This window comes from Cloeon dipterum, chromosome 3 (assembly GCF_949628265.1).
Source record: "Cloeon dipterum chromosome 3, ieCloDipt1.1, whole genome shotgun sequence".
Classification (NCBI taxonomy): domain Eukaryota; kingdom Metazoa; phylum Arthropoda; class Insecta; order Ephemeroptera; family Baetidae; genus Cloeon; species Cloeon dipterum.
Window position 1 is genome coordinate 8,451,951 of NC_088788.1, and position 27,663 is coordinate 8,479,613.

The window sequence follows — 27,663 nt, forward strand, 5'->3', positions numbered from 1 at the left end:
ATCAATTAAAGAGCAGATAAAAATTCGTGTTTGATAGGAAACGCAAACAGCGAGACAGAGGCTTACTAAACACATACTTAAAAAGTTACAATGTAACACAAAGTGATTAAGCAATCAGTCGCGCGCGTTATCAAAGCCTTGCTCGCTCCTCTCGGCTGCTTTGATTCATGAGGAATAAACAATCGGCGTCGTCGTCTGTCTCTCCCGGCTTTAATGAATAATGACCCGGCGCGCCTTGAACTTTTCGAATTTGCAGCGTAACGTTTGACGCGCGCATAAAGGGCTTTTGTGTGATGCAATTTACGATCATGAAATATGCGCCGCGTCGGGAGTAATTATCGTGTCTGCTTAGCCCAAGAGCAAACCTTCAATTAAAATAATTTTGGCAACGCATGTGTGCGACGGATGAAAAAAAAACATTGGCATGCGAGAGCTAGCGAGCGAGCGCGAGCAAGCGGGGAAACCATTTTTATATCCACAACGGCCTCGAAACCTGTTCTGCATTGGCAAAAAATAAATGCGAGCGCAAGAGGAATATCGCCAGGCAGCTAGCCGAGATCAAAGGTCGCAGAAACTAGTTTTCGCCATCTAGCCGCCGTCTATACACGGACGAGCAAGGGCAATAAAAATATCTACTCGAATTTGCATGCGAAAAAGGCTGGTGCTAAGTGGAAAAGTGGCATGGCACCACTTCAATGAAGGGCAAAAGGAGCAAAGTCGCCGCTTTACGCAACCGACCGCCTCCGATAGGCAGACAGGGGTCACGTGGCCCGGGGGGCGTGCTCCTCTCTCTCTCTCAGCTGCTGCGATCCGCAGGGACACAGACGGACGGACACGCAGCAACAACCATGGCAGCAGCGTTCGCGGGCAAGGTGGTGCTCATCACCGGTGAGAGCAGTCGACCATTTTGCCGGCCAAAGGCGAAATTAATCATGTTATTCGTCGATTAATTGACAGGGGCCAGCTCGGGCATCGGCGCCGCCACGGCCGTGCACCTGGCGAAGCTGGGGGCGTCGCTCTCGCTCACGGGGCGCAACCTCGATAACCTCAACAGGGTGGGCCAGCAGTGCGAGCAGACCGGCAGCCTGAAGCCGCTCCTCCTCAAAGGTACCCCTGGGACCTGCTGCCCATTATGCTCACTCGCCGCCAGCGCCGTCTTTCGTCTTTATCTCGACGCGACACGACGAGGATAAAGCAAGGGGCAAAGTGCTCTTTGATGCAGCCCGGATGAATGCACTGCAACGACAGCCTCCTTTTAAATTATTATTCCCCTCGGCGCTTTAGTAAAAAACCGTCCTAACGAGCTGCAATTTTCACAGCAGCTGCCAATGGGACATGGCAATTTTCTTCAGGCATTTCTGTACAAATTCTAAACCTCGCTGACAGGTGGTGCCACTGTTATATTTCGTGTTGGCTCTGATTTATGGTTTAATTGATATCGAAAATGAGTTAAATAAAACTCTTACAGATAAATATTATTTTAAAGCTAAAAATATTTTTAAAAATTAGGAAACGTGTTTGTTGGGGGTTTTCTAAGCATTTTTTAATGAATATTTTCATTTAAATTTTGTGTCAGGTGACATGACAAATGAATCAGACACAAAACAGATCGTGGAAAGCACGGTGGCGCATTTTGGCCGGCTGGACGTACTGGTGAACAACGCTGGCATTCTTGAGATGGGCACCATTGAGACGACCAATCTGGAGCAGTACGACCGCGTCTTCAACACCAACGTGCGTTCCATCTACCAGTTGACACAGTTGGCAGTGCCGCACCTCGTTAAGACCCAGGGCAACATCGTCAATATCTCCAGCGTCAATGGCATCAGATCGGTTCGTTATATCCTTGTTTTGATTGTATTGGTCGATTGAAAATATTAATCTTTAGTGTTTGGAGCCACCAGAAGACACCACAGTTCATTTACAATTTATTGGTACATATTATAATTTAATCCTGAATCTTTACATTCTTGGCGTAGAGAGATTTCATATATTGACGTGCTGAAAACTTAAAATCGGCTCAGCCAATTGTGTTAGAAACCAGAATATTAATTTTTAAACACCAATAATCTTTGCTGTGGCTTTTTCTGCGATCGGCTGAACCATTCTTGTTGTACAGCGCCAAAAAATGTAAAAGAAGGAGAGAATCACAGGGAAAATACCAGAAAATAATTGAGGCGCCATCTACTGGCGGCTTGATAATTCTATTGAAAATTTCTGGCCGTTTCATAACTTAAATCATCATTAAGAAGTTTATTATTTTTTATTTTCGTCATGTAGTGCTGTGTTTATTAAGTTAGTTAATAAAACGACGAGCGAGTGTTTCCTAGTAAAAAATTGACAAATGTGTTTCAGTTCCCGGGAGTGCTGGCGTACAACATGTCAAAGTCGGCGGTGGACCAGTTCACCCGGTGCGTGGCGCTCGGTACGACCTGCTTCTCCTTGCTCTCGTCAATTTAATTTGAATAATTTGCCCGTCTTTCGCAGAACTGGCGCCCAAGAAGGTCCGCGTCAACAGTGTCAAGTGAGTTCCACATTTTTCGTGCGACGCTCGTAAAATTAAAATAAATTTGTCCTCCACATACAGCCCCGGGGTCACCCTGACTGAGCTGCAGAAGCGTGGCGGACTCGACGAGGAAAGTTACAAAAAGGTGCGAATTTTTAAATCTAGGAAAAATGTAAAAATTACTTGCTCTGGTTTGTCACGATTTGGTTTTTTCAGTTCCTGGAGCGGGCAAAGGAGACACATGCCCTTGGACGCCCCGGTGACCCAAACGAGGTGGCCAGCGCCATTGCCTTCCTTGCCTCCGACGCCGCGAGCTACATCACAGGCGCCAACCTGCCCGTGGACGGCGGCAGACACGCAATGTGCCCCCGTTGATCCGCTGAGAGCCTCCTCCCAAGTTTTTGATGTGTACAATGGCATGGCCAACTCAAAACCATCACTGTAGCAGTGTGACTGACAGAATTAAAAATATATTTACTCTATGTTCAATTATCATCAATCAGTGACACTAATTTCCCTCATTAATCTGGGGATATAATTGTTTTTGGCATGGGAACGAAAATTTGGGCCAAATTCTTTTCAGATTTTCTTCAGAAATGACCCAGAACAGAGTTCTGGAAATGTAAATATTAAATAAAAAAGGCTGGTATGATTGTTGAAAGATTTCAAGATGAGAACTGAAAATGTTTTGATAATATATAATTATTATTACTAATCATATTTTTCACGTTTAGTTATTTTCAATTGGAATTTAAAGAGTAGTTAAGTTAATTTTTATTTCTTTAACCAATTCACAAGTTTTATAAACCCTTAGTGTTCGAAGCCGCCAACAGATGGCGCCACCGTATACTTTCGTATTAAATTTATTTTAAGCCACTTCTGCTGCGATTTCAAACTCAATTCAGCTACTCTGCATTCCTAATTTAATATACTTTTTTTGACGTGCAGGAAACCAAAATCAGTCCGGCCATTCGCCGTAGAAACGTTGGAAAAGATTTCATATTTTAAAAATAGTTTTTCCAAATTCTACGGCGATTGGCTGGAGTGATTTTGGTTTCCAGCACGTCAAAAGAAAACAAAATTATTAAGTGAACAATACACAGTGGCAGGATTGAGTCTGAAATCGCAGCGGAAGTGCATTAAAATAAATTTATTAGGAAAGTATACGGTGGCGCTATCTGTTGGCGGCTTCGAACACTAAGGGTTTTTACAAATATGGTAAATTTATCTTTGTTTTTAACTCTCCATTTTCAGTTGATTTTAAGTGATGTGCATGATTGCTCCATTTAAATAGTTGAAGAGGTATTTTCTTAGCGATGGTTAAAATTAAGTTCCACATGCGTTTGTTTAAAAATTTAAAACCATCCAAAATCATAATTTTGAATTTATTTTGTTCGTATATTTATTGGATTTTAAATTAGATCATATATTCATTGTAAAAATAAAAATCAAGACATCAAGAGAGAAATAGAGACCGCTCAACAGTTTTGAAAGGAATTCGAGGTATGCAACCGGGCGGGTGCTGGCGTCACGCTGGTTGCACGCCGATCGTTACCGCAGGCGCTGTGTCCGCTCTCTCTCTCTCTCTCTCTGCTCTCGGCCGCAGCTCGAGTTGGGGTAGGCAGGCGGCAACAGGTGCGCAGCGCCGCCGGTGCGGTGCGGGGCCCGCGGGCGACGCAGGCCCCACCCCGATCCATAGCCATGCATTATGAATCGCCCGCCCGCCCGCCAGGCAGCCCGCCTCGCGGAATTCCGAATTTGACTGCTGCTGCTGCTGGAGCGACGCCGCGCCGTCTTTTTTGTTGACTCTGCCTAATGAGACGCCCGTTTTATTTGCCCTCTGCACCCGCCGACACACGATCGACTCCCCAATGCGGATACCAATCTTGTCAGTCAACCAGCCAATCCTTGCTTTTTTTGTTCTCATTGTCTGCCTGTCAGGGATCAAGGGAAATCGGGAGGATGGCTTAGTTCCATTGCTCCTAGAAGACAGTTTGAATAGCTTGAATTATTCACAATTAAAAATTATATTTATAATATTTTGTTTTATTTATACTTATATTTTTTAAAAAAATAAATGTTTTGAAAATGAAATTTTTTTATTTAAATCGTCACGCCAGCCTAGTCAATTTCAGTGAGATCAAAAAAGAATTAGTTATCTCCCAGAGTTTATCAGTTTATAGATATGAAAATTCATGAAATCCAATCAGTGGCGAAAAAGTTTTAAGTCGAGGTTGAAATCAAATTATTAAGCGCCTATATTTAAAAAGGCAAAAAGTGCATTGATATCAAAATAAATTCGTGTTAAGTCCTAAACGAAAATTGCCTTTTAGCAACGGTTTTTACGTTTCCACCGATTTTTAGCACGTTGAGTCGAATTAGACTGTGTGAGTCGGCTGCCAACAGGGTTGCAAAAAACCCGCATTTAAAAAAATGTGCAGTGGTAAAAACTGGTTATTTTATTTATCAAATTTTAACCAGTTTCTTGCAGGCAACGTTTGCACCTCAATTTTCGGTGATTTTCTAATTAATTGCTCCTGACCTCGACTTCAAAAACTATCGGAGATACATTTTTGGAGAAACTGAGGCAGCAAATGGCAATTTAAAAGAAAAAAATTAGCACAGTAAAGGAAATTTTGAGAATATTTTAGATTTTCACAGGGAAATACGGAATAAATTCATTTCTTGCATTTCTGGCGCAAGAAATTAGTAGAAATTGAGTGGTAAAACCGTTAAAAACCAGTGGTGCAAATGCAACCCTGGCTGCCAAACCTGTTTCGACCCTCAGGAATTTGTTAAAAATGAAATTCCTGGGCAGCTTTAAATTTTGTAAAAAAAAAATACAATTTCCTACAGCGTTCTATTTCTACTGATTCAATTACATAATTTGCGATGAAGGTGATGAAAACTCCTAAATTGTCTTGTAAAATGAAATTTTATTTTGACAAAATGATGACTGAATTTGCTTCCTAAAATCTTTATTATTTTTCATTTTCAGTAAATGTGAAATTTGTCAGTATATAAATGTCACTATGAATATGTAGTTGAATTTTTTGTAAAACAAAAATATATTGAAATAAAAAATATCTTATATATAAATTTGTTAATTCAGTTTAAAATACATAAGTTAATCTACAAAAAAATTTCCAACAATTCTTGCAAAAGAGTTTCCAGTTAATCAGAGTAAATAATGCTGACAAACCCTGAAGTTTGGACAAACATACCGACCACATTCCGCACAATTCCAGGCGTTAGAAATAGGTGTGAGGGGTTGCCCTGGCGCAGGGCAGGCAGGGTGCGATCGGGCCGGTGTCTCATTACTTGGAGGGCTTAATTGCGGCGCGCGGGGCTGAATTATTAAGGCCGGCGTGCGATCCCCGTGGTGATTTAATTAACAGCGAGACTCGGTCGGAGCCGGGAAGAGCGCGCGCCAAGGGCGAATCGATGCGCGCGTCAGGGCGGGGGCGCTTGCGCACCCCGCCACCCGACAGCACGCCTGTCGCCCGACTCAGGCACAGCCACGGCCACGCAGAGTCAGTCATGGACCAGTGATGGAGGCCCTCGCGCTCCTGCTGCTGCTCCTCGGCGCCGCCAGCAGCCGCGACGTCAAAGGTAACACCCGATTTTTTTTTTATTTACTTCAAAGGCAGATCTGATATCGCCGCGCAGTGTCCCTTTATTTTCAACCCCTTTTTGCCGCCTTTTTCCAGGGGGTGAAAGGGACTAATTTGTTCCGTGCGTAATTAATTTTCTCTCGGCGTGAAGAGAGAGAGAGAGCGAGGTATTCAACGCGCGGCCGGCGTCTTCCTTCTCCCCGACATGAATAAACATCGGCCGCAACGCGCGCCTTCAAACTTGCCTTTGCAAATTTTCCGCTTCGCGGAATTCAGAGTGAGATTATATATTTAACGGTTGGCAAGTTCAGACTATCTTTTTCATGACTTCAAATTTCTCCTTAAAAATTACGTTGTACCGAAACCATAATAATTTTAGCCTTAAAACACGGTGAGTTAACATTTTAGAGCAGAAATTTCAAGTAAACATAGGCATAAAAATACAGAATTCACCGATTTTATTCTAGATTTTCCTCAGTTTTTATCGAGAATCTTGTAAAAACGTAAGGTTTTAAAGGTAGGGTGGATAAAATTATTATTCTACTTATTTTGGCGACCGTTAAATCCCGATTTTCGTGTTTGCCTCTTTCAAACGCTTGAAGTTTAACGGAAATTTTTAATTTGAGCTTTGTCTTGCTTCAAATTTATTTTTTTAACTGTCTTTTCTAAATATCTGTTCGTTTACTATGCATAAAAATGCACACAAAATTGTTTCCGTGTTCAACAAAATAATTATCACTGTCGCTTTCAAACTCTCTGAAAGTATCTGATGCCAAAATTCTTCACACCTAAAAATCTCAAACGCAGCAGAAGCTTTGCTGATCAAAATTGCTTCAAGTATTCATTTATTCGCTTATTTACTCCTAACAGCGTAATTCTGTATGCTACTGTGGATTTGTGGAGGGTTTTAGGTCTATTAAAGGTAAAAATCAAATTTTTGCCAATTTACCGTCCAAAATTTTAACCGCTCATCCCGTTTTTGTTTCTTTTCATTCTCATTGCAATCTGTCCAAAAAATATGCAGATTTCAATGGCAATTTCTGTCTCAAGTGAGTTTTTGCTTGCAGATAATGCTTTCTCTGTTCAAAATCATTATTGAATGTCTAGGTAATTTTTAAAATAATGTGCAAGTTACTGTTAGCAAAAATCTTATTTAAAATCATTTTAATAATTAGCATAAATTTAACCATACAATTTTAATGTTATTGAAGTAGTGGCTGCATTTGAATTTTTCTAACATTTAATAACAATTAAACCACATGAAATTTTCAAAGTCCAAAAACTTAAAATTTTAAATAAATATTTGGCGAAGCAACAATTGATTTCGGAAACCTCTGAAATGAAAATTAGCATGGCATTTTGAACTACATTAAAAATTGAAATACATGAATCAAATTCTCAAATTCTAGTCAATTTTTCACGATGACCTAAAGAGATTTTTAGTTTGACCCAATATTTCGAGTAAAATTTAAAATCAATAAGCTTCATCAAGTCATTTGAAATCAAATAACTATTGCCAATGCATAAAGCTAATCCTCTGAAGCCCCAGTTAAAGCCATATAATTGACCTAGATAGCAGAGTAAAGTTTTGGGGAAAAAGTTGCTAGCTGCAAAGTTCAAATGGTGAGATTTGTCCCACCTTATTTAAAAGCTCATTTTATTTCACAGCAAAGAGATAAGAGATTCCCCAAAAAGTGCCACGATGTACCGTTGGATAGATCTTGATGAGAGAGGAATCGAAATCAACCAAGAAAATATAGTAAAGCGCTTTAAATTTTGGAGTAAATTGGCAAATTTTGAATTTAAATTGATCTTCTTTTGATCATTTCACATTGCTGAAAACTACCGATCAACTTTTTAACAGTCAACAATTCTTAATCGTTTAGAATTTTCAATTTTTGCCGCGTTTATAAACCGGCCTGCCAAGAAATAACACAAATTTTCTCCCCAAAAAATCAAGCATTTTATTTAGATCCTTTTCCTCTCGGTTTGAACAAAATGTCAATTGCGCGGTGAAAGTGAGACGCGCGCGAGGCGGGCAGCTGAGTGAGATTTGCATGCTTTTTGCATTTTTGGGGCGCAAATCTCCCCAGGGCCGCGCGCCTTAATGGATCCGACACAAAAAATCAATTTACCTTTGGCCGCGCGGCGAGAGAGAGAGAGATGGAAAAAGTCGCGATTTTCGGTGCAGGCAGGTGCAGAGAACAGGAGAGCAGAGAGAGGATGCTGCGGCTCCTTTATGGCGCTGTGTCAGGCGAGCAACGCACGCAACCCCATTTATCACCTCGGCCGTGGCGTTGGCGGTGGCGGCGGCGCAATTTTTCCCGCGCAAAAAAGTGCGGGGCCGAGGGAAAAAAGTGTCCCCGGGGCCGCGTGCCGAGGAGATAATTGTCATCGTCGGACGCGGCGGCATGCATCGATTGGACGCGCGCCAACTGACCTAGCGACCGGCTGCGCGCCTCCCCTGAGACTTCGCCACCCGCCCCCGGTGCAGCGCATTGCACCACTCGCACGCCCGGACACTCACTGATCGCCACCTCCGCGATCGTCCAAAACACAAAAAATAAAAATCGAGCCTCCGAATAATTGCATTTTTAGGCCATGGCACAATTTAATTAAAGTTCAGATGGACTGAAAACAATTTAAATATTTCATGGAATGTGCAAGAAGAGTTCTTCTCCTATTTTTAACAATTTAGAAAAATAAATTTAGTATCAGAAATGAAGAAATATTATTTTTTTTACATTGTTTTCGTGGTATTATGTCGGTTTTTCTGTAAAAAAAATTTGCAGCCAGGAGATTTGTGTGGTTTTTATAGGATTAAATTTTGGTCTGGTGGTGTTTGTTTCAGCGGGCAACTGTGACGTGGTGATCACAAGCGACGCGGGCAAGAACGGGAGCGTGTCGTCGCCAGGCTTCCCGCAGCCGTACCCACCGCGCTCCGTCTGCCGCTACGAGTTCCAGGGCCGCGGAAAGGAGCGCGTCCAGCTCGTTTTCACAGAGTTCAACCTTTTCACAGCAAACGACGACGACCATGAGTGAGTACGAATCCACCCAAAACGAAAATCTTTGATTTCGACAGAACTATGATTATTGTTCTCAGTTCATATTCTTGTCTCATTTACAAAAATAAATAAAAATAAAATATACATAATAAGATGTACATAGAGAGTCCATAAATCTTCGGTAAAACTGAGAAAAGTTTCACGCTAGAAACCAAAAAGTGAATGAAACATGAAAAAAGAATGTTTTAAAAATTTAACACTCACGACTGCGACTGGTCTGGTTCGTGAAGAGTTTCGCCTCCATTGTTATTTTTCCGACATCGCACGTTCCGAAAAATTGGACTGTGCTGGACAGCACGATCATGACGTTCACACATTTTTGTCCACTTCTTATCACTGCTCATTTTAAAACTTATCTGGCACTACGCCACTGCACTCACTAAAAAATATCTGAAATACAACTGCAAAAATGCAAACGACGTGAACACTTTCCGTGCGAATTCTATGCATTACCAGCTGATAGTGAGACGTGCGAGATGCGAGAATATGTTGAAAAGACCGACCCGCTACTCGCCATCTGATTAGTGAGAAGTGAGAGTAAACGTCTTGCTAATTGAATTGGCTAACTTTTTCATGGCCAAACACGTTACTCTTAAAAACGGAAAATCATTTGGGATTCCCGATCATTTGGGAATTTATAAGAATAAGCGGTGTGCTCCTGGTTCTTCAACTTACTTATCCTCGTAATAATCAGATAAATCAGTACAGCGCACGTGATTTGTCAAGAATTTCCAAGTCGGCCTATCATGTGTGATTGTTTTTACTCACGCCGCGAAATGTGTTCAAGTTCAAGCCGCTGGATTTTTCAGGTGTTTTCAGTGAGTGCAGTGCTGGAAAAGTCAAATGAGTGGACTAATTAATTATCCAGTTTTCGTCTGTGGGAACATGGTTTTGGAGCAGACATTCCACAAAAGCCAGACTATAAGAATGGTAACACTTCATTTTGAAGAAAATTAGACTTTTTGAGAATCAATTTGGTGACAGGGCTTGATACAAAATTGATCCAACTTGATTTATTTGAACGCAAATTCAAAGTTTTTGCGTCTTAAGAGCATCCAGATATTCCTGGGAGTTCATGATCAATATTTCAGTTCCTTTTTATTTCGTATTTTGCACGAAGAGAAAACATTGTATGATATACACAGTAGGTTATATATATTTTTAGTGTCACATTTAATATAAAATGTAATACAGTCAGTGTTAATATTGCTGTGCAGAAAAACCTCTCATCATGCCCTTGCTTTTGGCGAGGCCTGGCACGCCCCAATTTGCCCTTTTCCGCCCCTTGTCTCTAGCGACCCCAAACTCTCGATTTTTTTTCCTTCTGGCGAGGCGTGTATCTGCAGGCCCTTCCTTTCTTTCGACACGCATTTGCTCCATTCCGAGTGCCCCTTCCAGAAAAAAACCCTGCGATAAAAAAAAATCAAATTAATTACGGCAAAGCATCGCTCTTTGCCTGGCATCAAATTGAACCAGTCGGCAATTCGTAAATTATTTACCTTCAATTAAAACGCATGCTTTTTTTAAACTCGGCACTCGTGTGAGGATTGGTACTTAGGCTTTTAGAGGGGAGTAAAATTTGTGCGTGTAAAATCGAGATGGATGGCGAAAGTAGGGCTTTTGGAAATGCTGACAAAAGAGGGCATTTTTCACGCGTCCCCGTAAGTGGTTTTTTGTCCGCGCGCCCGTTTTTGCAGCGCTTCTCCTTTAAGCTGAAATATTCCATTTTTCACCACCGCGCTTGGCCGGCAGCGCGCGTGAAACAAAAAGATTGTTTTGCCCTCTTTCTCATATCTCTCGAAATTTCCCAGCGATGCGAACGAAAAAAAATTGGCTGTTTTATTCTTTGCCCGTCTTTCGGCGAAATGAACTAATAATTGACGCGTGTTTAATCAAAAAAGGGAAATATGACGCGACGAGAACCAGGAGGCGAACTGAGGCGCAAGTTTGCTCATCCAATTTGCACAATCCGCGCGTGGAATGATTAAAACTTTCTGATCACCATCACCATGCTCCTCGTTCGTTTACTCGCTGCTGACGCAATATCCACTCTCTGTAATTCATTATTTCCACTTCTCTTTTGCTCCTTTTTGTCATAAAATTTGCCGGGATTAATAAACTGAGGAGCAAAAAGTTTACTATCCTCTGTTTAAATGAAAAATGCAGGTATTAAAAGTGTGCTATAACTGTATATCAGTGAAATGAGGTTGTAACACGACAAATAGATGATACAGGATTATTATTATCTTTTTACTGTTAGATTGAGTTTAAAGTAGTACAGGAAATACATTTATGGCACTGCAAACCAACTTCTGAGGGTTGAATCAGGATATTGACAGCAGATTAAATCGGTCAACGCACTTGCCGAAAATAGATGGAAACTTGAAAGCTGATACGTTGGCGGTTTTTGATCTTATATCTATCAAAAAGTGTCACAAAAACGCACGCTTATAATCAGAGGAAGCGGTTCTCTGATGGAATGCAACGCTGGCCTAATATCGAGACAGCAGCGCCACAACGACAACCAGCGCAATTGAGCGGCAAGGCTGGTTGTCACTGTGGCGCTGCAGTCTCGATCTTAATCCTATATTATCCTACGTAAAAAATCCAGGTTGCCTGCGTCCTTGTAGAATTATTTATACCAGGTTTCAGACCAAAAACCGCCAAATTAACGGTTATTACTTATTCGCCGATTTTCAACATGATATGTCGAATCATCGACCTAGTAATTAACTTATTATTCCCTCAGGAATCGACTGGCTTTGTCGAAAATGAAATGCCCGTACTACTTTTAATAAAAATTGCTGGGAATTGAAACGAGAGCTAATAGGGCTATAAAAAGTCACCCTATTTGGAGTTTGATTGGATTTTATGTGACTTTAACTATGTAAGAAAGTCTTTTTTTTATGTTTTTAGTGACCCGATATTATTTTCAATCTGTCCTATACCAACTTTTGGAACTTCTAAGTTGTTTAATAAGACGCGATATTAAGCAATTGTAAAATTGTGCTGCGTTGATTCACTTTCCGACTTCTTGTTTATTTTATTAAAGCGGTTTCCCAAAAATTTCTCTCCAAGCAGTTTTGAACATTTCGCGCCAAATCTCCAGAGGCCGCCGCTATCTCGGCAGTTGAACAGCACATAAAACGCAAGAAAAGCAGTTCATCTGAGTGCTTTCCGCGAAATTTGCTCGGCGATATTGGTTTTCATCAGTTTGAACTGTCAGGGTTCGCAGCGGGAGATGCAAATGAGAGGGAATGAAAGCTGTGTCGCCGAATTTGATATCGATATGGCAGCGCGCAGGAAGCCATGCGAGCAGACGAAAAGTTGGAGGCGCATTTGTTATAATACAATGTTTGCTTTGCGACAAAGTTTGCAGGAAAATCGCATCTCTCGACCCCATGAGCAACTTTTGCCGAATTTAGCCCCGCTTTTGTCTTGGGCTCGTCAAATGGCTCGTTTGCTCTAACGACTCACGCTTGAAAAATGATCCTCGCGCTTGCTTGCTTCTTGCTTGTTTGTTGCCCCCGAGACGACTCGTCGTCGTTTTCCCCGACGACAAAAGTGTCTTTCTCGCTCCTATTAGAAAAACACACACGCATTCAGCTAGCATGATTGTTTTATTTTCCGCCAGAAACTTGATAACTCTCAAGTTTTCCTTCTTATGAGGAAAACTGAACGCGTTCATTTGCCTCAATTACGAAACAAAACACAACAGTCTTCCTTAAACAGTAAAATGTATTGTGTTACTTTTAGGAGAAAATTTGATTATTTATCGACATCTTTAGGAAATAATTACCATTAAATTTGACTTGCAGACCTAGGGTTGCAGTTTATATAACGGTCCAAAATCCTTTAAATTGTGAATATTTTCAAGTTTCCCTGTGATGTACAAATTTCAATCTCCAGATAGGATTCAACCTTTTGGAAAAGTTTATTTTGAAATTATAATGGAGAAATCCGAGAAATCGTATATTTTTGTGTCCCGCATCTTCAATAAAATATTATTATAATAGTATTTTAATTGCAAGTTTTTGCATGGTTAGCCATTTTCTCATTTCATTATAAATAACAAATTTTAATCACATTTTCCATGACAATATAATAACATGTTAATTCTAGATGAAATTAATTTTCTGGGAACAATTGACATTTTAATTTAAATTTGCAAAAATATTTAATATTTTGATTGTTAAAAAAATTAAAAAAATTAAATCTTAATAAAGCCTTTTTGTATTTACTACTCCAAGCTATAATTGAATAAAACATTTTCAGAATGATTAAAACTTCTGTAAAAAGTCTGAATTTTAAAAGATACTCCAAACTGACCAATTTTTTGTATCACAAAACTTGCCACTTGAAATTGAGGTCACAACTGATTGTAAAATGAAGCATTTTCCCATTTAGAGCAACCGCCGATTATGTATTTAAAAAAAAACTCAGCTTGAATCTCTCTCAGCGAGTGGCAAATCGTATAGCAGAACAATTTTTAAACCCATTCCATCGGAGAAAGAGCAGATGTGAAAGCTTGCAATCGACAAAAAGAAAATAACAAAACACGCCGCTCGTCGCGGCTGGGGGGAAAAGTGCCAAGTTGCAATTCACTGCAAATCCGCAGGAAAAACATCGAATGTTGCATTAGTTCAATTCCGCGCTTGAGAAAAGAACTGGGCATAGGATTAGCGTCTCATTTTTCGGATCAAACCGCTCGCTGCTGGGTCTGCAGGAATTAGCATTCGCATTGCCGGCGCTTAATTGCGCAAGAGTGCATTCGCTTCGTTCGCTCGCTTGCACTTTTGCACCGAATGCAAATTGCCACTCCGCGCAATTTGGCATCGCGCCACCGACTAATTCTTACAAATACGACGCTCACTCACCAGCAAAACGAAATGGGAAAAAGGATGTTCATGGAATGCTTTGATTCGATTTAGAAACAGAACAAGTAATGTTCTTCAAATATATACGAAAATTTTAAAAGTTGATTAGTAGGCAGGAATTTTATTCGTTAATACAAATTGGAATGTGGTTTTTTAAGTCTATTCCAATGAAAAATTCCAGTTGGAAATTCAGGGTGACTACTAAAGAATTTTTTGTGGGTGCTCATTCATCAGTTAATCAAATCTGCGCAGATCATGAATTTCTAATTAACTGAACTCGATAAAAATCGAAAAAAATAAACTGAAAATTTGCTAACCGTAATTTCGATAGACACTTAATAAATTAATGCTTCTTTAAACGATTTTAAACAATCTCCTTCCTATATTTTTTTTAAATTGTTATTTTTTTTACCAAATTCTAGATCTTGATTGTAACTGCCATTCTAGTATTATTTAATGATGCTCTTCCTGATAAATCCTTTCGAGTAGATCAAAATTTCAGGCACGAAACGCGGCTAAGGGGCTAATTTTTCCTCGTCTTCTGCGAATTAGCGGGGGAAAAAGCGGCCTTAGGGGGATGAGAGACGATTTTTTCTCTTTCTGCGTGCTGCAGGCGTGGTGATGAATTCTTTCACTTTCATCGCCGCGCACACGCCATAATTTTCGCCTCGCCGCCCGCAGAGAACAGCAAACTACTAGCTGGGAGACGAATGCAAAGCAAAGCAGCGTTGTGGCGGCCGCAACATAATAATTTTCGCTTCAATTAGCCGCGACAATTAATTAGACTGGCGTGACCGCGAGGCCGGGGCTGGGGCACGAGGCAGGCAGGCAGTAGGTGTTTGCTGATTTCCAACTTCGCATTGTGCCCGCGTACAATGGCTTTGCAAAATCCACACACTGCACGCCGTAATGGCACGGCTACAGCGCAGCAAAAGCCCTCGCCTCTCATGTATGTATACGTGATGTTTCCATAGCTGCCACAACGCCAGCCACGCAGCCCTCGTCCACCCCGAAAATCTATTTCTCCGCGGTGGATGGACTAAAAGATCAAAGGACTGCCCTACCATCAAAATTACTTTTACAATTTTATTAAAGAAAATTAAAAAATGATTTTTTTTGCATTTTTTGAATAAAAATAAATTTTTTAAATGCACCTTTAAGGACATGGATGTTGAAAAAGAGTAATTTGATATTTTCTGGTGAAAAATCTGAAAATCAGTAGCCTTCGAATTTTTTGAATCGGCCGCCTCGTTAGCCGTCAAGCGCTGGACAAAGAGACCGGCCATTTTTTGAGGTTATATATGTATTGTGTCAATGGCCGCTGATATTCAGGACACGCCCTGATTTTTTTTGTCTAAAATTCTAAGGAAACTGAGGAAACTAAAATTTACGCATCTTCGCCACCATGAGAAGTGATGACTTCTCTCTTTGACCAGCTCTTGTTTGCGATTCCGAAACTTTCAATAAATCTATTTAATTATTAGAATAATTTTGTTGCCAAAGTAATTTTTCAATGACACATGCACTTTTGTATTGACCAGTTTGTTAAATAGATATTTGATCAAATTTTCAATATTTATTTTATTTAAATTATTATTATTTTTGTCTTAAATGTCAAAACAACCGCCTTATTAAATGCACATATATTTTTAACATGGAAATAAATAAATACAACAGTATTCTTTCCCGTATCCAACTAATTTATTGCTCACACATAATAATTTAAGAAACAATATTACTCTACAGTTTGATCAGGTTGTAAAAAAACCCGCACTTTTTAAACAAAAATGCAGTGGTATAGTAAGCGTTTTTTAAAATTTAAACTAGTTTCTTGCAGGCAATGTTTTCACCTCAGTTTTCAATAATTTTCTTATTATTATCTTATGACCTCGTTAAGAAAAATTGTTAGAGACAACATTTTTAGTAAAATTGAGGCAGAAAAGGGATATTTAAAAGAAAAAATAAGCAAACTAGAGGAAATTTTGACCACTCCGACCGCAAATTTTAAATTTTCACAAGGTAAAAATAAAATAAATTCATGTTTTGCGTTTCTTTGCAGGAAATTGGTAAAAATTGAGTGGTAAAAACCGTTAAAACCTAGTTTTGAAAAAACCGGATGGTATAAGCTCTGAGTTTGATAGACAATTTTTCGAGAGGAAACGGGGCGACCCTTTGGCGGTGTGTGCGGTGTGTATTCCTCCCTATAGACACACGCTGGCTGGTTGGCTCGCTTTTCAAGCACACGCTGCTGCTTTTTGTTCAATTTCCTCGCGCAAATACCAGCTTCTTTTTGCGCTGCTTTGGAAAAAGCATAGTTTTCAGGTGGAAAAGCATATTCAAAAACGCCGGAGCTTCTTTTTTATTACTCTCCTCTGTGTGGTGTGTACTTTCTCCCCCGGCCACGCAGCTCGTAACGATTTGCACACATACACACACGCGCGCGTTCCCATTCCGTGTTCTCTCTCTCTCTCTCTCTTTGTTCGTCTCCTCTTCCCGAATTCCCTTTCTCTACGAAACGGATCATCGTTCGCAAACGAAAATTACACTTTTTTCTATCAAAGAGAGCAAAAATGAACTAAAACGTGTACGCGGGTATTAAAATTAAATTCGATTCGACCTTGCTGCCCGAGGAAAAGGGCCAATGGTTGCGTAAATATTGAAAAATAAACAAACGTATGCGGTATTTCATTTCAAACTCTGTGCATCAAAGAGCGGGCACTATTTGCTGTTGAAATTTTCATCCTGCACGTTCCTATTGAGCACACTGTGCTCACTGTTCATTTTATTTGAGAGCTAAAATTTTACGTTTTTGTATTATTTTGTCAGCTCCGATTGTTATTTCTAGCATTATTTTCTTTGTTTTAACTCCAACAATAAACAAGTCAATATAATAATATCGATCTTGTCTAAACCGCAAATAAATACAAACAACATTTTGACGGTGAGCATTCGAGTTCACGCAATTTGAACCGATCACGATTTTATTTTTGGGTTAGTCTAAATAAAATACGCTATATACGAATTTTAATGTTTTCTCTGGATGTACAAAGCGTATTTATATAACCAACAGAATTCAAAAAGCTTTTAAATTTAATGAAAAACCACATGAAAATTTATTTTTGCAGAAAATCGGCGGAAGCCTTAAAACCATTACTTTAGAAAGAAGTTCCACAATAACGCAGGCATCCAATCAAAAAAGGGAGCGATTCTCTAATTGGCTTTTGACTAAGATCGAGACAGCAGCGCCACAGCGACCGCCAGCCCAATCAAGTGACAAAGGTGACTGCTGGCTAACTTTTGCTCTGTCGTCTCGATTTTAATTCAGCATTACGTCCAAGCATAGGGCACTATTCCCTTCTCTGATTGGTCTCTGGCGTTTTTGTGGCATTTTTTGCTAGGTTCAGACGATAAACCACCATCAAAGTAACAGTTTTTACGTTTCCCCCGATTTTCAACACCGTCATGTTGATTTGCTGACGGAGGGATTCGACTGCCAACTGTAAGTCGATCCCCAGAAATCAATATGCTCTGTCAACATAGAAATTTCGTCGCTTTCTTCAAAAATAAAAATTACTGTTTTTAGCATTTCAATAATATGTCTATCTTTTTGTACCTAACATATTTAAATCAATTTTTATTTCATTAACTGTTGCACGGGAAGCAATCGTGTTCTGGATCCAATATTCCTGGGTTTTCTCGGTCTTCGATTTTGCGCTGCTGATCCCGAGAGAGTCATGCACGCGGCGGTGGTCCCGGCCTTTTGCAACTTTTCGCAGGGAGCGAGTGAGCGAGCGAGCGAACAACATTTGTTGCCGAGTGAATTGCCGAGTACGAAGTAAAGAAGCGTGTGCGTGTGTGGGTAAGGGAAGCAAGCAAGCAAGGCTTGATAAACTTTGGACTAATTGAATTAGGCCGCGCGCATCATCTCTCGGCTTTCCTTTCGCTGGGCGACGAATCCTAAACTTGCCGCTTAATTGCAAATCAATTTTCCTGGCTCACCGGCGTTTTATTGCCCAAGTTCGGGTATGTACTTGCGCTGCAGTCAGTCAGATAGCGAGTCTATATTATACATTTTTAAAAGGCAGCAGCAACAGCTCCTCCGGCACGTGTATTATGCAGTGACGCAGCAAACGAGAGCACCTTTAGCGCAGGAAGTTACGGGGTCTTTTGAAATAATTTCAACCACGGCTACGCTTTTTTAATTTTTCCCTAAAACTTGTGTCTTCAAACTATTTAAAACCACTTCAATATCCTCCTAAACGCTCCAAAATAAAATATTTGACTTTTGTTTGATGAAATTTTCTCATTTCTCGATTTTTTAAAAGTACAGGCAGCTCTTTTATTTGCATTGTATCGACTACAAAATAGTTTTTGCTCGACAATCTGTCCCGACAATTAATTTTATTTGTCAGTGGGCCATTAAAGGCAACAGAAAACTCGTTTTGATCTGAATTTTAAAATATGGTGTCCAAATCAGAATTTATCAGGGATTTAATGAGGAAAGACTAAAGACAATAGAGTCAAGAGTGTCATTTTCAAAGGCGTTTGTCCGAATTTTTTAGAATTGAATGTGAAGGGCTGTGCGTGCGTGAGATGCGTTCTTGGCCTGGAGCGGGAGAGAAAGGGACAAGAAAGAAAGACGGACGAGCGCGCGTTTCAAGCGACTCATTTGGCTGTTTGCTTTTGTGCAGTGCAGTGTGTGACAAAACGACGACGCAGCGCATATTTTAATGAATATTCACAAAAGACGGCGGCGGCAACGGCGGCGGCGGCGAGGCTTAAAGTGAGATTTAAAGAGCGCCGCGCCGAAGAAAGCAGCGAAAGAAGCCCCGCGCTCTCTCGCGTGTGTTTGCGCAGAAACGGCATGCAGCAACGACGGCAGCGGCCGGGCCGAATATGTGAGAGTAGCGAGTAGAGAGAGACTGATGTTGCTGCATTTATTATATATGAGAAACAAGGGTGGAGCTGCTACCGCGCCGGGGACGTGCGGAAAACAGTCAGCCGCTCCAGCCCGCCCGCCCGCCGCCCTCGCCACCTCTCGCAATTCGCGTTCAGCGCATTCCTTTGAATTCGTAAATTTGACGCAACAACGACAACAAACACTCGAATTTTTGTTTATTGGTCCTCGAAAATCTAGGGAGAAAATTTAAGAGCGAAAAATGTATATCATATTATTGCTCCAAAGATTAAATGGCAGGGCAGTCAAACTTTTTCCAAATTAAAATTCAGGAAACATTTTGTACGATAATTTTCCCGTTTAACCACCGTTGCACATAATATTATAATTAAATTGGATGCGTTGACTCAAGGAATATTCATTAAATTCTGAATTTTGAGTAATTTCCCCGAAATTTAGGCTTTTAACAACAAAATTGGCAATTTCGCGGAATGTTTTAAAGATATATGAAGCTGAATTGAACTCAACTTTAATCAACCTACTTTGCTAAACAATCAACGTGTAGGAAATATTTTACTAGGTCAAAGGATAAGGTCACTAATATGCCATTTTGAAATTTAAATTGAATTTCAAAAAGGATTCACATTTTTTTGAGTGAATGCAAATAATTTTCTCTCGTCATTACTAAATATCTGGTCATCCATTCATTTTAATGTAAATTTTGAGTTTTGTATAATTTTTACAAAATTTAAGTTTTAAATGTGAAAAGCTCTTTACATTTTGTCCGGAAGCATGGATAAACTCTTTTGATATTGTTCACTTTGGCATATATTTAACAAATTTCACTTTAAATATTTTATTTTGTAAAATTTTTTGTAACAGAATTATTACAAAATAATCCAAACAAAATAAAACTATTATCACTCTAATTTAGAAATCGATATATTTCTAACAATCAACTAATTGTTTCATTTTATTTATCGGAATAAATAATGGTTATTGGATATTTTTCTTTAAAAGTTAATTTAACCGGAAATATTCAGAAAAATTCCAACTTTTATTCCCTTTGTACATATTTCAGCTCTTTGTCAAGTCTTAATAATTTCTTATTTCTAAATTCTTGTGTTCTTCGGAATTTATCAACTATTACCTATAAAATAGCATAAATCATATTCGCGTGTATTGCATTTCGCGGCTGTTTGTCACGTCCCCGTTGTTGTGTGTCGTTCCGCTTTTGCTGCATAGTCGCTTGCTCTCTCGTTCGTTCGCTCGCTCGCTCGCTCTCAGGCTCGGCTGCTTTTTATTTACTTTTACAATCGACTTGCCTTCCGATGAGGCGGCGGCCGCGAGTGCAATTTGCATAAAACACATCCGTGCAATTGTGTCTAATGCCGCGTTCGCTCGCTCAGGCAGAGAGGTGTTCAAACAGACAGACTCGGGCAAACAATAAACACGAACCAAACGAACGAACAAACACGGAACAAACAAACGATGTATGTATACCGACCAATCGAATGTGATCAAATCAGAAAACTGCATGCACACTGCGGTTGAAGAACGACGCAACGCTGTTTTGCCAATCAAGACTTAGAAATACACGTGTTAAAGGTTCCAAGACATTTTTCTAAAAAAACATATTTATTTTAAAAGCACTTACAGTTTTTTTAAACGTCAGGTGTAGGAAAATAAAATCAATTATTAAAAGGCCTCTGAATTCAGCAATTATTTAACGCCGTTTTTTATTATAAAAATAATTGTTTGGATTGATTGTCAGAAAACCAAAATATTCATTTCAAAAATACATTTTTTATGATTTGCAACAATTCAATCAATTGTTAAAACAAAATGGCGTTAATCGTTCAATTCATTTTAAGAAAAAAAGCACCAACTGGATGAAATATTGTTTGCGTCTTTTTTAAAATTCTTTTTTCTCGTCCTTCCATCCGCATGAACGGCATAAATTCTCATCTTGCTTAACAAACCAAATGCAAATTTAATGAAGGAGTGCTGAGTTGATTTACAAAACAAATTCGACATCAGCAATTTAGCGAGTCGTTTGGCTCGAGAATAAAAAGAAAAAGTAAAAAAGAATTAAGCCGTGCGCTCATTTCGGCCTGGATTTATTAGCGAGCAACTTTTTGAATAATTGTTTCTCCTCTTCGTCGTCGTCGTTGGCAGCGGCGGTGAATGCAAATTTTCGGGCGCAAACTTTGGCTAAGTGAGAGTGTAACACGCGCCAGTAAACACACGCGCGCTTTGAAAAAACAGCCCCCGGGAGGAGGCGGGGGCGGCTCCTTTCACCACCAAGATGACGACGCGGCGGCGGCCTCAAAAGCAGCAGAGATAAAAAGAAGAGAGAGAGAGAGAGAGAGCTTTGCATGAGAAAAGAATTAGCCGAATTTCTTTTCGGCGGCAGCGCCGTCGGCTTATCTCTTTCAGAGTGAGCCAAATTCGGCGCGAGCGGCAACAATCAATCCGCAGACTCCACTTTTTTCCCTACCTCGCTCTTTATCGCATCGTCAGCGCCGCAAAAAAAAAAAAGAAACCAGCCGACAGATTTCGATTCTTCTCTTTTCTTTGAACCGTGTTTGCCAATTCGGATCAGACTCGTCGGTGCTTTTCGCGTTTTGTCTGCAGATTTGCACGTGGTGGATAACAAAAAGAAAGAAAGAAAGAAAGAAAGAAAGAGGACATACTTTCACGGTTCCATTGTGCCAGTTAAGAAGGGTCTTGATCCGATTTTATATATTTTGTTATGTGAATTTATAAAATGTGTTATTATAAGTGTATATAACAGTTTGAAAATTCAAAGAAAGCCGTCTAATATTTTTCTGTGCATCTGATAATATTTTCAGCTCCAAAAGTAGAACGAATCATTTAGTTTTACGACCAAATACGGCCTAAAAGCAAGAAAAATTGTCTAAAACTGCCGAAAACTGCTTGTAAAAGCCTATTATAACCATTCCAAACACGAAAAATGGTCAAACCTGGTTGTTCTTTTTTGGTATAATTCAAGTTGTCCTGGAATTTCATTTTTAACAAACGCTCATCCACTCCTGAGGGTTGAAATAGCCGATCAAATCGGTCGAAAATTCGACAGAATGTGCCAAAAATCGGCGGAAACGCATAACCGTTAACTATGGTGGCTTTTTAAACAAACCTATATCAAAAAGTTCCACAAGAACGCCAACGACCAATCAGAGAGAGGAGGAAGCAGCTCTCTGATTGGCTTTTTGACGTATTGCTGGACAAACAATAAGATCGAGACAGCAGCGCCACAGCGACGGCCAGCGGAGGTAGCCAGCAGCCAGTCTTGTCGCTTAATTGTGCTGGATGTCGCTGTGGCACTGCTGTCTCGAACTTAGTCCAGCACTCTGAGTCAAGAGTAAAATAAAAACGATAAAAACATTTAGAGAATCGCTCCTTTCTCTGATTGACTGCCGGTTGCATGTTCCTGTGACACTTTTTGTTTGGTTTTGGATCGTTGGAAACCCCCAAAATCTAACGGTTTTTACGTTACCACCAATTTTTGTCACGACTTGTCAAAGTTCCAACCATCCTGCACTAATTTGTCCCTCAGGAATCGATAGGCACTGTCAAAAAGCTTAATTCCAGTGTGATTTTTAAAGATATATTTGGCTGTAATACTTGATATGTTGCCTAAAACGAAAAAGACCGATATTTTGTTGCTAAAAACGATATTCCAATAATTGAGAGATGACTAATGTATCGAAAATGTATCTGACTTTGAGTAAATAATAAATTTATTCGAATTTATGGTAAGAGGTTCCACAAAATATACAGCTATAAATTATTTAACATCTAAAAGGTCTTGCTACTTATTGGTGTAGTCAGTTAAAATTTGAATTTAAGCATCATTGAAACTCCGCTAAATCTTAAATTATCTTTAAAACCCTAAAATTTAAACCATAAAATATTATTTCGCCTAAAATTAATATTCATAAGTTTACTTTCTTGCTTAAAACTTGAACATGTACACACAGTATAGGTATTGTGTGCACTCGGAGTACATCGCAGAGGGCACATATTAAACACACACACACTCGACTGTGTGCGAGGCGCACGTATAGCTATTACATATGTTATGTTTATTCCCCAAAGAACGAGAGATAGCGGGGGCATGCATGTCGAAATTTCACCCTGCACAACTATGTAGCGCACACAGAGAGCAAACTTTGCTGGCAAAGTTGGGCGAGTGTGTGTGTTTGGCCGTAATTTCGCCGATAAAGGCCGCTGATCAAAGAGCTCCATTATGCCAAATTAAAATCAGCCACTACTCGAGGACACGACTCGCAAACACCATTTCTCCCAATGCAAACAAAATTATTTTCCTGGACAATTTAAAGAAAAGCAGAAGGAACTAAATGAAATGTTTACCGTAGGAAAGGAGCTAGAGAAGAGATTGTCTTTGGGCCTTTTTGTTATTTTGTTTGGCGAGAGAGTTGACGTGGTAGTAGAGGATTGTGCGAATCAGCCAAAGAATCTCGGCGACGCGTAAACAAGTGCAGGGAATGTGTCAAAAACGGGCGATCGATAAGTTTGACACTGTCTTTGCCTCGCTGCGTTCTCATCTGGCGCAAAAACAGCAAAAAGGAAAGAGAGAGAGGAAAAACTTTTATCTGGTCATTTTTTACGTCGGCCATTTCTCACTGCCGCGTGCCGAAATAAGTTTGCCTGCTCTTCCGTCGTCCCTCTCCCTCAGCTCCACCCTGTTGCCTTGCAATTAATTAATTCTTGCGGCGTCTGACGATTATTTTTTGCGAGGAAAGCGGATAATGGGTGATTTTTAGCTGTTTCGACCACTAAAACATTAAAAAACCTTTCTGCTGCTTTGCAATTTAAAAAAAAAACGCCTATGGATGAAAAATGTGTACCGCATTAAAATAATTTAGTTTTTATCATGCGTACCAATTTAGAAAAATTAAATATGTCACAAAAATACTTCTCACAATCAGACGTAAGACCGTTAGTACGTTTAGCAATGAATTAATTTATTTTTTCGTGTGTTTGCAGTTGCGAGTCTGCCGACTCGATCGTGGCGTACGTGCACATGGAGGGCCGTTCCGAGAAGATAGACACGTTCTGTGGAGGCCAGGTGCCGCTGCCGCTCATGTCCAGCGGCGCCCGCCTCTCGCTTGAGTTCCGCGGCCTCCACTCCTCCAGATACGTCAGGGGCTTCAAGGCCCTCTACACCTTTACAGAGAGTGAGTACCGCACACCCTGGAAACAGTTCCTAAATGCTGTTCTAAAATTTTAGTTTTGAGATAGGTACAAATTCTCTTTGCTCTCGTTTCTACCGCGATTGGGTGAACCTATTTCGGTTTCCAGCACGTCAAACGCAATCCTTTTTCCCGCCAAGAAAGCACAAAAACAGGTTTTTCACTGATATTGCAGTGCCAGGAATTGGAAATAAACGGTGGTGCCATCTGTTTGCTGTTCTAGACACTAACAAATATACCAAAATATCAAATTTAAAGAATTAATTAAATGCAATGTTTTATATCTTTCAATATAAATTAATGACAAATTATTTTAGAAATTTTAGCGATTTCGCTTAGCAATTTTTTTAACTTTAAAAAAATATAATATTTTCCTTGCGAGATTTTAAGGAAACTTCCTTCCCTTCAGGCTAATCAGTATTGAGGAAATTTCTTGATCAAGTTACATAGCATCCGTGTTGAAAAAGATCAAAGAATCTGAGGCGTGTTGTTATCCTCATTATCCGGCGCATAGTTTGTTTGCACTTCTTGCGAAAAATTGCGAATGTTTGCTGCATCGATTTTGCCCTGGCAGAGGCTGGAGCAGCAAAGGTGTGCCCTTTAAGAATTGAGAGCCGGAGCGGCCTTATTTAATCGGGTTTAGTTCTCGCGGGAGGACGAAAAAAGAAGGCAAGCTGCGTGAACTTTATTGCTTCTTTTCAATTATTCGTCGGCTGCCGTCGGTGCTGATTGTCGGCGAAAGAAATCAGCTTAGGCCCGATTCGAAATGAATATTTTATGTGCTCACCGCCGACGACGGGAACAAAAAGCCTGTTGTTCAACTTGTTAACTCGAGTTGCAGGTGAACAAAGGAGACGCGAAGCTCTCTTTGCATGGAACGCGAACAGTCAGTTTTTCGCCGTAATTTTCCTTTTCGAACTCATTAACAATTAAGCGGCGAGCAGCGTATTTGCCGACTACTTTAAAAAGCAGCCGCATTGAATAATTAATACGGTCTGAGCTCCGTTTGCACCGCCCGGCGAAAAATATCTTCGATGGGCCCGAGCGAAATTTGACGCTGAGAGAAGGAGGAGCCGAATAATTTTTCTTCGTGAACTTTCTTTTGCTCCTCCAGAGTTAAATAGAATGGAAAATCCTCTTACAAGGGAAAGTTTTTAAAAATTGGATATTATGAAGACAAACTCGATCTGCTTGAATGCCAAAAATTACATTTAAAAGTTTTTTTATCACGATTAAATGTTAACCAAAAAAATTACAAACCTCGTTAATCTCAGCATTTTTCGGCTTTCCATTTTAAAACCATAAATACAAATTTGGGGGTGTGCGGGAACTGCGGAGCTTGTTTTGGTCGGCGTCGAAATTATTCCATCGGCCGCGCGCGAGACAATTTGACAATTATTCGGAACGGCGTGCGTGCGGCTGTCTCGTTAATTTTCATTCATGTATTCGTCCGAAACAGCGCAGACAAATGTGCTGTACAAGCAGCGCGTCCTTCTCTGCTCTGCGTGTGCCGACCGAAACTCGTAGCAAAGCCTGCGTCACTTGCACACTTTTGCAAAGACCGTGCGAAAATAAAAACGAATTTAAAATCGACGAATTCTATTTGAGATATTTGGGGGAAAATAAATATTACTGAATTGTTTGGAAAATTATAACTTTCTTATCTCGAAGACTGGCAAATAAATGCGCGTAAAATGAATTAGAAATGGTGGCTTTCAGGGATTCTCGTCATTTTCACACATAAACGTCACCTTTTAAAGATTTTGACCAAAAATATTTGGTACGAAAAAACTCAAAAAGCTGCAAGAAATCCAAAATTCGGTTCGGCAAACAGCGGTAAAGACCTTAAAAGAACATTTTTCAAGAAAATGGATCAAATGAAATATTTTTACGCCAAGAATGAACAGTAACAGGATTTCACAGTTTTACAGAAGTACCCAAAGATTGTAAATAGACGGTGGTGTCATCTATTGCCGGCTTCAAACACTTAAAAAAGATTGATTTTGCAAAACCCTGGAAAATCCTTGTATCCTAAGTATAAAGTATTCCCTAAAGTTTAATAGATAAAACCAAAATTGACCCAATGAGTTTTAGAGAAAAGTGTCTGCAAAAAGTTAGCATTATTTTCAAATAGTGAGGCCTGTCTCCCCCTGCTTGAAATCCAATTTTATTTCCCAACAAAAGAGTTTTCCCGAATTTTCCTGTTACAATAGGTCATCTTTTGATTATTGGAATTGAAAAAATAGTGTAGAACAAATTATTGAAACAACCGCTTATTAAAGCTAACAATTCTAATAATTTCCAATTGTTACCCTGTATCAATCCACTTTAACAATAAGATTTTCTCCATTTGCCAATCCAGAAGATTAAATTTCTGCTTGACGACAATCACCTGCCGTAAAATAATTTTAAATTTTGATCTTTATGCTGTGCTCAGCAGTTTTATCTTTGGCTCAGCCAAAGTGTGTCGGTCAGGCACATCTTTCTTGCCGTGTGCCTGCGTCGTTTAGGTGTTTTAGTGCTTTCGCATCAGCAGCGAGATGTGGCAGAGGTCTCTGGCGTCTGGCAACCACCGCAATCAGGGGCAATAAAATTTTTACTGCCCGGCCACCGCAATGGCTACTCGCTTTGACTTTCTTTGCCTCCTGCTTATCGCGCCTTGCATTTGCACACCGCAAGAAGCGCGCGCGACATGCAGAGAGAGCAAAAGCGACGTGATTATCTCCTCTCGCAGCTAAAGTATAGCGCCGGACGCGGGCCGTGAAACTTTACTTTTATTCTCTTGGCCCGATTCTGCACTCGTACACCACAAGTGGCGCAACTTTTCCGCCTCTACCATGCATGCTCTCTCTCTCTCTCTCTCTGGCAGTAAAATTATTGCGCATATTTCCTGCTCTCTTTGTTTTCCAACTACTTCAGCTTGCAGATGATTTTTTATCGATTGATTTCAAGCCTCTTTGAGAAGGCGAATTGGCCTCGTCAAATTTCCATACAACGGTAGTTCATTTTTGTTTATTGGTTATTTCTCCTAGACAAATAATTAATATTAAATAAATAGGTGAAGAAATACAGCTGAAATAAATATTTGTAAACTTCTAAATTGAAATCTTAAATGCCTCCTTAATTGCACAATTAATTGTTGTAAGAATTGATTAAATTGTTAAAAATCAGTAACCATTTTTCTTTCAACAAAAATTTTGGTCTTCTGAAGAATGAAGCAAAACGATTCTTTAAAGTGGAATGATACTGGGCAACAATTGAAAATTATTTAAATTGTTGGATGCCTTAAACAATTGACCGATTAACAATTTGTCCAACAATTTGCAATAATAAAAAATGACCTTCCTAAAATAAAAATTCAAATTTTGCCAATTTTCTCCAAAATTGACAGTGCTTGAATGTATTTTCTTGGAATATTCCGATTCCTCTCGTCGAGATCTGTCCAACGGTGTATACCACTTATT

The 27,663-nt window shown here is 39.8% G+C and overlaps 2 protein-coding genes across 2 annotated transcripts in view; both read left to right on the top strand.

The window, feature by feature from the left end:
* The first annotated feature begins 97 nt into the window (after positions 1 to 97).
* Positions 98 to 2,988, top strand: LOC135941421 (3-oxoacyl-[acyl-carrier-protein] reductase FabG-like). The gene is made up of 7 exons (XM_065486936.1): positions 98 to 888; positions 958 to 1,107; positions 1,577 to 1,833; positions 2,356 to 2,425; positions 2,488 to 2,524; positions 2,588 to 2,651; positions 2,723 to 2,988. The coding sequence occupies exons 1-7, from the start codon at positions 696 to 698 to the stop codon at positions 2,879 to 2,881; spliced, it is 930 nt and encodes a 309-aa protein (XP_065343008.1). The 5' UTR covers positions 98 to 695; the 3' UTR covers positions 2,882 to 2,988.
* Positions 2,989 to 6,007: 3,019 nt separating this feature from the next.
* LOC135940517 (suppressor of lurcher protein 1-like) overlaps positions 6,008 to 27,663 on the top strand; it is a 28,038-nt gene continuing 6,382 nt past the window's right edge. Inside the window, exons 1-3 of the mRNA XM_065485437.1 lie at positions 6,008 to 6,118; positions 8,972 to 9,158; positions 23,994 to 24,184. Of these exons, the coding sequence (XP_065341509.1) occupies positions 6,058 to 6,118; positions 8,972 to 9,158; positions 23,994 to 24,184 (439 nt within the window). The 5' untranslated portion in view covers positions 6,008 to 6,057. The remainder of the gene's footprint in view (positions 6,119 to 8,971; positions 9,159 to 23,993; positions 24,185 to 27,663) is intronic.